Genomic DNA, 12235 nt, shown 5'->3' with positions numbered 1-12235 from the left:
AGGCATATTAACACATCAAATTCATTTGCTCCTCCTTTTATTTTCTTGTGCAAATTCGTGGTTATAAGGATCCCATTACATCTCATAAATGATATTAAGAAGTTGATTTCATGAAATCTTAAAAATAGATCCCGTACTTCTTATTGTGGTAGTAACTCCCGAATTCTTTAACTTGTACCTTTCTGTATGATGTATTGTGGTGGTAGAACACAATTGTGGAGTAATGCAAATTTCAAACTTCCACTGGGACATCCATATGTGATTAACTTTTTATCACCTTGGGCATTTTCTTAATTAGATTGTCCCCATTCAAATTTTGCAGAAAGGAGTTGGAGATAAGGCCGTAAATCAACTAGAGAGATCAGTTAATTCAAAACTTGAAGCTACAGAGGTTAGGCAAATCCAAGCGCAATTCCAAACTTCTGGCAGACAAGCTCTCCAGGTAAGAGTTCAACAAATGAATTTCCTTTTACAGTACTGGTGCCAAATTTTATTTTGTTCAACTTGAAAATAATATTTTACTCCTGATGTTTAAATGTCCATTTATTTTATTTTTTAAGTAATGTTTTATCTGTATGGTTTTAAATAGAGCATGAATTATGGTGCTCATGAATTGCTAGACACAACAGGTTTAAATCCTATAAAGAGATTTATTCTGTAGACTGGTTCTCTGACGTGTGTGATCATAAACTAGGTAGTGCTATATATATGAGAACTAAATTCTGTTGTTTATGAAGTCTTTGTGAAAACAATTTTAGTCAATCAAGATTTATCTGTAAGGCTTTGAGTTATGATGTTGAGTTAAGATGTCGTCATTGTCCCGAAAACATGACTAAATAATGTTCTTGAGATAATTGGCAACCCTTTTAGGTCCACCACTGAGGAAGCAACATAGGGGTTTGGAGTTTGTCATGGAAGCTCCTGAACTCTTCGTTGGGGATGACTCCTTTCCGGACCCAAACTTTTCCCAAAAAGAGAGAATTGGCAACCCTTTGAGGTCCCCCACTGAGGAAGCAACGTAGGGGTTTGGAATTTGTCATGGAAGCTCCTGAACTCTTCGTTGAGGATGACTCCGTTGCAGACCTTAACTTCCGCTCTCCTGAGTTGCCTCACCAATGAATTTCTCCCCACAAATTCAGAAAAACACCTCATGCTTGCTGTAGGTGCTTGGTTCAGGAAGGAAGGGGGGAAATGCGGATTAGATAGAACATCGGTTGTTCAGTTCTTCAATTACTCCATATATAAATAGTTTGGGTGAAGTATTTATTTTTTTTATTCTGACTTTATAGAGGCGGTGCTATTGTTGCTTACACTTAGGGCTATCCCCCGCCCCCATCATGGGGCGCTAATGGGCTTTTCACATGTCACATATTCACAGAATCTCCTTTGCATCAATATTCCTAGCCACTTCTTTGTGGTGAGGACAATATGAAAGATCGCCTCAAGTTCCCGCGGTGGGAGAGAAGGGGAGGGGCGTTCATGCAATAAATTTGTTACAAAAAATTAAAGAACGTTCGTTGTTGAGTCCCCAATTACGTGGCAGGGTGGCATGAGGTTCATAGTACTGGGTACCTACACTATGCAAGTTATCAATTTCATATGATTTTTTTTTTTTTTTTTTTTCGGATTGTAATTTCATATGAATTTTACTCAATACTTTTTTTTTTATAAGTAAAAATATATTAGAAAAACGTTTAAATGGGAACGCGTCCCTAATACACAAAAATGAAAGAGCAAAAACCAAACCTATGGACCAACAGAGTCCAATAGAACAAAAAAGTTATCGATCGAGGAGCAAGAGCTGCCTCTGACATAACAGAAAAGAGAGCATAGGATAAAAGACTTAAGGTTTGCAAAAGACGATTCCTTCCTTTCAAAGTTTCTGTTATTTCTCTCTCTCCAAATACACCACCAAACACAATGTGGGGCGACCCTCCAAAAATCACGAGCATGACCAAAAACATGGCATCTTCTCCAAGCATTAATTAATTAGAAAGAGTGCTTAGGCATTACCCACTGAACGCCAAAAATACTAAATATGAGATTCCAGCAATCAGATGCAACTGAACAATGCATAAGAAGATGGTCCGCGGACTCACCATCATTTTTACAAAGACAGCACCAATTAACAATGGTATTACCTCTCTTACGTAGATTATCCAATGTTAGAATTTTTTCCCAAGTAGCAGTCCAAACAAAGAAGGCAACTCTAAGAGGAGCTTTAGAGCGCCAAATACACTTCCAAGGGAAATCATATCCAATAAAATTAGACAAACACAAGAACATGGATCGAACTTCGAATCTACCATTAAAAGAGGGAGTCCACAAAATATCATCACAACCTCTGCCAACATCCTTCTGTCTATACAACAGGTCCAAAAAGACACAAACTTCAGCTATCTCCCAATCCTGAAAGTAACACCTAAAACGCACATCCCACGTAACTCCACTGTTATCAAGATGATAACAGTCAATTACATAAGCATGCTTATTCTCGGCAATGCTAAAGAGACGAGGAAAAGAAAGAGACAACAACTGATCACCACACCATAAGTCTTCCCAAAATCTAACATACATACAATTACGAACCTTGAACCGAATATGGGTGGAAAACAAATCCCAACCTTTCCGAATAAATTTCCAAACGCCAACGCCCCCGGTAATAGAAACAGGACGAGAGGACCAACCTCCACTCTCTTCCCCAAAACGACACGAGATAACTCTTCTCCATTGTCGATGACGTTCTTTACTGAATCTCCATAACCACTTCCCCAATAAGGCTCTATTGAAAAGGACTAACTTCCGGATACCTAAACCACCAACTTCAATGGTTTGCAAACCTGCTCCCAATTAACAAGATGATACTTAAACTCCTCTCCTTTTCCACTCCAAAGAAAGTCTCTCTGAATTTTTTCAATTCGATCAGCAACAGAACACGGGATCTGAAACAGAGATAAGAAATATGTGGGAAGGGATGAGAGGGTACTCTTAATAAGAGTGACCTTTCCCCCCTTCGAAAGATACTGTTTTTTCCACCCCGCCAATCTTTTTTCATACCTGTTAATCACCGGATTCCAAGTCCCCACTATCCTGGAGGAGATTCCCAAAGATAAGCCCAGATAAGGGAGTGGAAAGGCACCCACTCCACATCCAAGAACAACAGCTAAAGTGGAAATATTAGAGACCTCCCCCATTGGGACAAGCACACTCTTTCCAACATTAATCTTAAGACCAGACACTGCTTGGAAGCATGTAAGAATGCACCTTAAATACCTGAGTTGGGAAACATCAGCATCACAGAAACCTAGGGTATCATCTGCACACAACAAATGGGATATCTCAATCTGGTTAGCAACATCTCTGCCAACAGTGAACCCCCTTATGTAACCTAGATTCTCTGCCTTTTTCATTAATTTACTCAATCCCTCCATGACAATAAGAAAAAGAAAAGACGACAAAGGATCTCCTTGTCTCAAACCACGCGAACTCGGAAAAAAACCAGCAGGAGAGCCGTTCACAAGCACAGAGAACATAACTGATGAGATGCAAGATTCAATCCATTTTATCCATCGATCTCCGAACCCCATTCTCCGAAGCAAATAAAGAAGAAATTTCCAATTCACATGATCATAAGCTTTCTCGATATCTAGTTTGTATAAAACACCAGGAACTTCACTCTTCAACCTGGAATCGACACATTCTCCTGCAATAAGAACAGAATCTAAAATCTGTCTACCACCAACAAAAGCATTTTGTGACACTGAGATGATTCCATCCAAAACATTCCGCATTCTAAGAACAAGGACCTTGGCAATAAGCTTATACATACACCCCACTAAACTGATTGGCCGAAAGTCCTTAATGTCAGAGGCATTACTCTTCTTAGGAATAAGAGCAATAAAAGATGCATTTAATGATTTCTCGAATGTGCCATGAGAATAAAATTCCTGAAAAGTGCCCATTACCTCATTACGCACCACCTCCCAACTCTCTTTAAGAAACCGCATAGTGAATCCATCTGGCCCTGGAGCTTTATCACCATTACAACTGGATAACGCCTTAAGAACTTCCTCTTCAGAGAAAGGAACCTCAAGCATATCACTATCCAGCGTAGAAATAACATTGAAGTGTAAACCATCAAGTTTTGGTCTCCATTCCAAAGTCTCAGTATAGAGCTGCTGATAAAAAGAAATAATACCCCCACACACCTCATCTTCTTTCCACAGCTCTGAACCATTCACACGAATACGCCCAATATTATTGTATCTTCTATGAGCGTTAGCAAGTCTGTGAAAGAATTTAGTATTACGGTCACCTTTTTTAAGCCACAAAGCCCGAGATTTCTGACGCCACGATATCTCCTCCATAGTAGCAATCTCAGCAAAAGTCGCCTAACAAGACGCTCTTCTAAAGCGAAGAGAATCCGTATCTTGCCCTGTCTCATCAAGACGATAAAGATTAGCGATATCAGCCAGGACTCTATTTTTCTTCCATTCAAGATTCCCAAACACTTCTTTATTCCATTTCTTAAGTTCAGATTTGAGAGTCTGAAACTTCTTAGCAAGCACATAGCTATTAGAGCCAGTTAGCGTTGTTCTTCCCATCAGGACTGGACTTTCCCTTAGAAGTCCTCAGCTCTCAACCACATATTTTCGAAACGAAATGGAGTCCGTCTAGATCTCATGCCTCCACAATCAAGAACTAAGGGCACATGATCAGACGTGACTCTAACCAAAGCAGACTGAGTGACATCCGGAAACTTCTCCTCCCAATCTCCAGAAATCAGGAATCTATCAAGCCTCGATAAAGTAGCTGGGTCTCTGCCACTAGACCAAGTGAAAATTGCCCCTTCCAAAGGCAAGTCGATAAGAAGGTGACCATCAATAAAGTCAGAGAACTGGGTCATCTCTGAAGACCACCTCCCCCTTGTGGATATTTCAAATGGAGACCGAACAGAATTGAAATCCCCGCCTAAGCACCAAGGCAACGGCCACAATTCCTTAATGTAACTGAGTTCTTGCCAAAAAGCAGGTCTAACACAATCAATAACGGGTCCATAAACTCTAGAAAATACCCAACTGAAGTTATCATCTTCCATCTAAAACACGCAAGACAAAGAAAATAGCCCTTTCCAGATATTCGTTCTAGACATCCATCTACGATCCCACATAATAAGAATACCGCCTGATGTACCATAGGCGTTCAAAGCTTCCCAATCAACGAACCTACTTCCCCAAAGGCTTCTAACCACGGCATCAGAAATAGAAGCCAACTTGGTTTCTTGCAAACAAATAACATGGCATTCCACTTCTTCAAAGCAACTTTAACCACCTTTCTTTTGTCCCGATCATTTAATCCACGGACGTTCCATGTAATAATTCGTATCTTCATTGAGAACCAAAGATAATTAGTGCCCCTCCTCCCTGCTTCCCACTTCTAGTCCTTCCCCTTTCTTTATTCACCCCATCCTTCCCTTCGTAATAAAAGGCAAGAACGAATGTAACTTCTTGGTAAAGATTTAACACACACACTAAGACAATATATTTTAGGCTTTGGTCTCCTTTTTCAGCTTTCCAAGCTCCTGCCTAATGACACCAGCCTTCTTAATTTTTGCCAACATAAGCTTGAACCTATCAAAATCGTTGAGTGAGGCCCTTCTCTTCTGCACAATTAGCTTCCTGCCCCGGGAACTGTTCTCCCATTTGTTCTTCACATCAGCAGCCTCCATGGCTGCAATCAGAGTCTTCTTCTTTGGAACCCTTTTGATGTCGATCTTGATATCTGTGAGTGAAAGCCTCTTGAAATTCATTTGGGTCCGCACCATATCCGGGGCATCAACAAGGGCTCTGTTTTGATCTATAACATCGACGATCACAACGAGCCTTCCATATTCCTTTCCATAGTTGACGAGAGCGACCCTGCCGATCTCCACGTACCTCTTGAACGGCATTTTCGGCGATCTAAGGGCCTCTGGGCGAGAAGGACGAACTTGAGACTGAGGCCAGATGGGTCAATACCTATTGTGGGGGTAGAACTTTTTAGGATATAAATGCTGAACAGATGGCACACGCAAATCAACTGACACACACCAGCCCAATATCCTGCATTTAATTTACTTATCATCTGCCTTCTTCAGTAATATTGGTGTGAGTAAATTATTCAAATTCATCATGTGTGCAAGATCAGTATTTGAATCATTTTTACAATTTTACTGCTCATTGGTACACACACAATGAAATGAATGCCTATGTACTACTTCTGTGGATTTAGGTAACTGGCTTTCTGATAATTAAAGAGTGGAGGATGCATTAAAATCAAGCTTTGAAGCTTCAGTTATTCCCGCGTTTGAAGCATCTTGCAAAGCCATGTTTGAACAAGTTGATGCCACATTTCAGAAAGGTCTTGTAAAACATGCAAATGCTGCTCAGCAGCATTTTGAGTCCATGCATTCACCATTGGCTGTTGCTTTGAGGGTATGTTGATTAACATGATACTGATTTTAGGAGGAAGATAATACTTGCATCATATTCCATGTTGCTTTTACTTTGTTATTTTCACATATTTGTCTTTTGCCACTTCAACATGGTAATGTTATTTTTAGATCTCACTTGCTATGGTAGACTGATAAAAATTAATTTCCAATAGTGTTTTGTGTTGGACCCATAAGCTGATCTACATGGAGACTTCCACAACTGGGAAAATGAAAATACTCCTATTAGAAAGTAGTATATCCAGCGATGAAAAAGAAATGATTTGTGGCCCCTTCAGAATCAGAACCTACAAAGAACCTCAATTTGGGTTCCCTTTTTACTTTTATTCTTGAAATCTTTTCAATTGAGGTTCCTTTTTACTTTAGTTGCTCTTAGATTTGCTCACACATCCTCATTCTGACAAGCATGAGCTTTTAACATGCACCAAGCAGCGGCCCCTGCTTTCTCTCTCCTCTCCCTAATGTTATTGAGTTCACTTAACTTTTAAACTTCATACTAATATAACTCAGAAACCCGTTGTTGCTTCGAGTCTCTTATCCAGTTCATGTATGTATAGATGTAAATTATGTTTTCTCCAACCCGTTGTCGATGAGAGATGAATTTTTAGGCATGTAACAAGGCCTTGTTAGAGTTTAGGCCCTGCATTTAGCATCTCCTATCTTGATACGCTGATTTAATTTTTTTTTACCTGCATGGCCAAATTTTTTATAGTTGTTTCTGAAATCCTATCCAATTTGTTCAAGGATACCTTGAGCATTCAGAAAGATGCTTAAAGGTAACTGTGATTCTAGAATGTTTTATATTCTAAAACTTGACAAAGTTGTAGCTGATTTTTCTGGAACACATTAGTATTTAGTTCTGTAGTCCTTTTTCCCCTAACTGAAATGCGCTTTTGAAAGACCTCCTATTATAGATACTTATTAACTGTTAAAATTTGGGGACCATACAATTTCCTCTTTCAGAAGAGACCAAGGGTGATTTACAAACATTCAACTTCAAGTCTTTTGTCTTTTACTAGAAACTTTATGAAGGAAGAACATATTGCTGCTAGGGCATTTTAAAATAATAGATCTTCTATTAATGTGTTTTAGTGGGAAAAGTAGAAGATAATGCCAGCACACCTTTTCCGTCTAAGCCTATTTTATTAGTTTCTTCTTTTTTTCTTTGGCAATTTCCTCTTGCAGATCCCTTTGAGGAAATCATAAACTTTTGAATTGGCTGCCAATTTAATTTTATTCAGCTTGGAGAGGATTACAAAGAGTGTAAAACTGGCAGCCAGACTGGACTCCTCCTGAAGCTCTAGTTAGCGCAGAAGTGGCATGCTGAAGTGAAGTTGACCTTTAATGATTCTTGGATTGTTTACGTGAAGTCATCGTAGTGTTGGGGAATTCTATAGCTTTTCAAGCCTTAGACCAAGCTGGGAAACAGATCTGCGATGTCAATGGGATAATTCAAAGTGCAGATGAAGATTAGGCACATTAGTTCATTCTTTTTAAAGCTAATATTTTTGTTTTCTTTTGATTTTTTTAGCTATTTCTCTCGGGGCGGGGGGGAGAAGGCGCAAAAGCTTGTATTTAGGGTATGTAAAATGAATGATGACATATAGCTCTAATTGTTGCGAGTTTGTTTTCTCAAAATGTTGGGTATGTTTTTTAACTCCTTCCAATTTTTTGCTATACTGGTTTTCTGACCAATTTGTTCATAGTAATTTGGCAACACGTCATTCTCATTAAACTCCCAAAATTCATAGACGCATGGACACACATACAGAATTCACAATTATGCTATGATTTGATATTTTAGGTCACAATTATGTATGTTTTGATATTTTTGGTCACAATTGTGCTATGATTTGATATTTTAATTGTTAGAAAAATTATTAAATTGTACGGGACTATTTAACCTCTCTGGTGAAGATCTCTGTTCCGTCTCTTTTCTCTCTCTTCCTCTCTCTTCTTTACTCCCTACAAATGGAAGTTTACATGAAATTACAAATAGCCCATTCCGTTTCCAAACCGTGTGTTGCTCATTTTGCTAATCACATGCCTAAAATAGTGATTTGATTTGATGAGTTAGTTTTTGGCAGTACATTTGATATACGTCAAAGTTACTAAAGTTTTTCCAACACCATAGTCTGTAAAAAGATCGCAAGTACTACACGGTGCCATGATAAAAAACAAAGCTTGATTTATGGCAAATTTAGGTTGGAAGGCTGACAACATTAGCGGTCACTGACAGAGCCACATAATGTCAGATAATATCATTAGCTGTTGTTATATATATATATATGCACAGATATGACTACTTTGGTGGTTTGGACAAATGTGTAAGAGTGGTAAAGTCGAAGCAAATTTTGAGGAAGAATTGGAACGAGAAATGCGCTTACCTTTGTGGCCTTTCAATGCTTAATTTTCGAAAGAGGAAGGGATCATCGGAAGAGAAACAAGCGTCAAAACAGGAACCCCATCACTTTGTTTCACACATATACATACACAAACATATATATAGAGAGAGAGAGAGAGAGGGACTGGTGAGAGGCGTGTAAGAGGGTATTTTTGTGCATATATATATGTTGCAGTGTGTGCGCGGTTGAGACGGTTTAGCTTAGAATCGCGTAGCGTGTGAGCAAAAAAGCTCATTTTCATCTTCTGAAACCAACAAAACAGCTCAACCAAAGACAAAAAGAGGAAACAAAAGGTAACAGAAAAAGATCATCTTTTCAATACAATATGCATGGAAATCATTAGCATTTCAACTTCAAACGCATCAAAATTCTAACTTTTTTTAGTCACCCATTTGTTTATATTTCTATCACAACTCTTACCATATATATATTATATGATATGCCCAGGTCTTGATATATATATATATATATATATATATCTCAACAATTTACATTCCTTTCCTCCAAACACTTTTCATGTTTCATCCTAGTTTTTCCATTTGTGGGATTGCTCTTGATTTATACACTCAGCTCATCCTAGTTTTTCTTTGTGTGGCAGAAACCTTAAGAAAGGAAAATGGAGAGGGAAAACAGGAAGAGAGGAAGAGAAGGAGATGAGAAACAAGACGCGGCGAAAAGTGCAAAAAAGGTAGATCTCAGTTACATTGATGATGAGTACTTGGACTATGACAACAAAGAGAACAACATGAGCTATTACGACGATCCTTGTGTGTCCGGTAATGGAGGAGTGTTCGATTTTCCATGGCTGAAGGATGGTATGATGATCTTCAAAACAGAGGACTGCTCGGAATTAGAGAGCACCATTGCGTCGTACTCCATAAACCCTGATGATGAAACGTACAACACCATCTTGTATCAGTCTCCTCTGAATTTTCATGAAGATCATGACAAGTTTGATGTGGACCTCTCGTCGGTGTTCCAAGTTGATGAGCTCGATAATGTCGATTGCATTTGGAGCTCGGTGATTGATGAGCCTCTTCTCACTGGCTTCAACAAGATTTAAAGATCAATCAATGACTAATGTGCAATCTAATCCCATGGAATATTATCAACAAAGTCTCTCTCTCTCACACACACACACATACACACAGTGGAGGTCAAGAATAGAGGTTTTTTTTTTTTTTTTTTTTTTTTTAGTTCTTTGTTGAGGCTTTTGATTTTGTTTTGTTTTCTTTTCCTTTGACCTGACTATTTTTCTGGCTTAAAGGCAAAATATACTCGCTGAATTACAGCTGATTTGAAAGGAGGATGGTGGTTTAAATGACACATCCTTCATCAAAGTTTAGCTATTTTTATTCAATAGTTGTACTCCCCAATTTTGTTAATGAAGAAATTTCGTACAAGTATCTGAATTTTCTAAATACACATATATATTGCAATGATGCCTTATATTCATTGTAGTACTTGGGTTCCTTCCACATTAAATATGGTTTCTGGATAGCAGCAAAAGCAAGTCAATTTTTTATTTTATTTTATTTTTTTTATTTATTTATTTTCTCTCTCTCTCTCTGGAAAGTTAAGCAAAGGCGTACACATTGTTCCTATCATGCTCAAACACTCAACCTCTCCATCATACCATCTTTGGAATAATTCAAATTTATTTATTTTTTGTTTTTGGCAAGAAATTGTCGCACTCATTTGATCCTATAAGAATTTGAATCATCACCATTCATTTTAAGAAATAAAAAAAGTATCATTAAGTTACAAGACCCTTGGTAATTCACATTAGTTAAAAGTAACTTATTTTAATAAACCATTTGTCTGAAAATTTATCTACGGCAAATTTGATCATTGAATCCCATCCCTCATTCGGCAAGAGAAATCCTTGGGTCACCACCATTGTCGGGAAAAAAAAAAAAAAAAACACATATAAAAAAAAAATTAGTTAATGTTTGATGGACTGAAATCCTCTCCTGTTTCAAACAGGAGATCTGTTTCGGCCGGTTCGTATTGTAGCGGCTATAAAAAATAGAAAAACAGTGTTCTGGTAAAAATAGATATTCTGAAAATATACGATATTATATATATACACACGTATACGAAATTATATATATACACATATATACGAAATCAGAGTACTTCACTGTTCAATTTCAGCGCCAATTTGAAAATTCAATTTGAACATCCCAAATTTCAGCGCCATTCTTCTTTCTTTTTCTCTCCCAAAATATAGAAAGAAAATATATTTTCTTCCAAAGAAAGTCAGAGCTCTCCATCCCTTTCCTAACTTTTCTTCATTCCAAATTTACAGGTTATTTCCAAAGGTTTTCTTACAGGGTTCTTTCCAAAGGTTCTCGCCATCCCTTTCCAAACTTAGAGGTTTTATATGATTGACTCGTATTAAATTTCATTAGTTTTGTTTGGTAATTTACAGGGTTCTTTACAAAGATTTGAGAAGAGGTTCTTACGGGGTTCTTTCGAAAGGTTCTCTCGATCCCTTTCCAAATTCAGAGGTTTAATATTATTGAATCGTATTAAATTCTGTTTAATATTATTGAATCGTATTAATTTACAGGGTTCTTTCCAATTTGTTATGGTAGTTGACAATTAAGATTGGTAAATTATAAATAAGTTAATATGGTTATAGTATTAAACTTTCAATTTAAGATCTTAGAATAAATTTTTCATTTTATTCCTGTAAGGTAATGTTGTATACAATTTGTAATGGTAATTGAGAATTATGATTGGTAATTATAAATAACTTAAGATGTTTATAGTTTTAAACTTCCAATTTAAGATAGTAGATATGTCAATAAACCTATGAGGAGATATTGTCAATAAATGATTTAAAAAGATAGTATCTTTTATAATTCCTCCCATTGATTTGCGTTAAATAGGTTCTAGCTTGTTAGCTATATACTCCTTTTGTTGTTAGGGAACTTTCATTATCTCGGTTTTGGGATAAGTTAACTTAAGATGTTTATAGTTTTAAACTTCCAATTTAAGATAGTAGATATGTCAATAAACCTATGAGGAGATATTGTCAATAAATGATTTAAAAAGATAGTATCTTTTATAATTCCTCCCATTGATTTGCGTTAAATAGGTTCTAGCTTGTTAGCTATATACTCCTTTTGTTGTTAGGGAACTTTCATTATCTCGGTTTTGGGATAAGTTATCATCTATGGTCAGTTGGAGGAAACTCTTTAACTCTTGCAATCGTTGGAGTTTTCTAAAATTCTGTTTTAGAATTTCTCTAGTTCTTGCTTGGAAACGAACTTTTTATTAGGGCCTACGAAATTTTTACCATACATTCCCCTCTCTGCCTAAAGTCTCTGTA

At 37.3% G+C, this 12235-nt stretch overlaps 2 protein-coding genes across 3 annotated transcripts; one reads left to right on the top strand and one right to left on the bottom strand.

The window, feature by feature from the left end:
- The first annotated feature begins 316 nt into the window (after positions 1–316).
- On the top strand, positions 317–10975 carry LOC132312683 (uncharacterized). Of its 2 annotated transcripts, XM_059811149.1 has the most exons (3): positions 317–442; positions 6271–6473; positions 9494–10975. In XM_059811149.1, exon 3 carries the CDS (start codon positions 9512–9514, stop codon positions 9956–9958), a length of 447 nt encoding a protein of 148 aa, XP_059667132.1. In that variant the 5' UTR covers positions 317–442; positions 6271–6473; positions 9494–9511; the 3' UTR covers positions 9959–10975. The 2 variants fall into 2 exon arrangements, with proteins under 2 accessions (XP_059667132.1, XP_059667139.1); XM_059811156.1 differs by lacking the exon at positions 6271–6473 and having other exon boundaries at positions 334–442.
- On the bottom strand, positions 5489–6005 carry LOC132312697 (large ribosomal subunit protein eL14y-like). Its single transcript, XM_059811169.1, has one exon. The coding sequence runs from the start codon at positions 5948–5950 to the stop codon at positions 5546–5548; it is 405 nt and encodes a 134-aa protein (XP_059667152.1). The 5' UTR covers positions 5951–6005; the 3' UTR covers positions 5489–5545.
- Positions 10976–12235: the final 1260 nt, after the last annotated feature.

This window comes from Cornus florida, unplaced genomic scaffold (genome assembly GCF_030987335.1).
Source record: "Cornus florida cultivar Cherokee Brave unplaced genomic scaffold, ASM3098733v1 CherokeeBrave_3.0.0_Hap2_Chr01, whole genome shotgun sequence".
Classification (NCBI taxonomy): domain Eukaryota; kingdom Viridiplantae; phylum Streptophyta; class Magnoliopsida; order Cornales; family Cornaceae; genus Cornus; species Cornus florida.
Note: the sequence above shows the minus strand (reverse complement) of the source record. Positions and strands in the feature narration are given on the sequence as shown.

Bases quoted from the DNA above. Each gene is read 5' to 3' on its own strand.
- LOC132312697 (XM_059811169.1), bottom strand. From the start codon at position 5,950: ATGCCGTTCAAGAGGTACGTGGAGATCGGCAGGGTCGCTCTCGTCAAC.
- LOC132312683 (XM_059811149.1), top strand. From the start codon at position 9,512: ATGGAGAGGGAAAACAGGAAGAGAGGAAGAGAAGGAGATGAGAAACAA.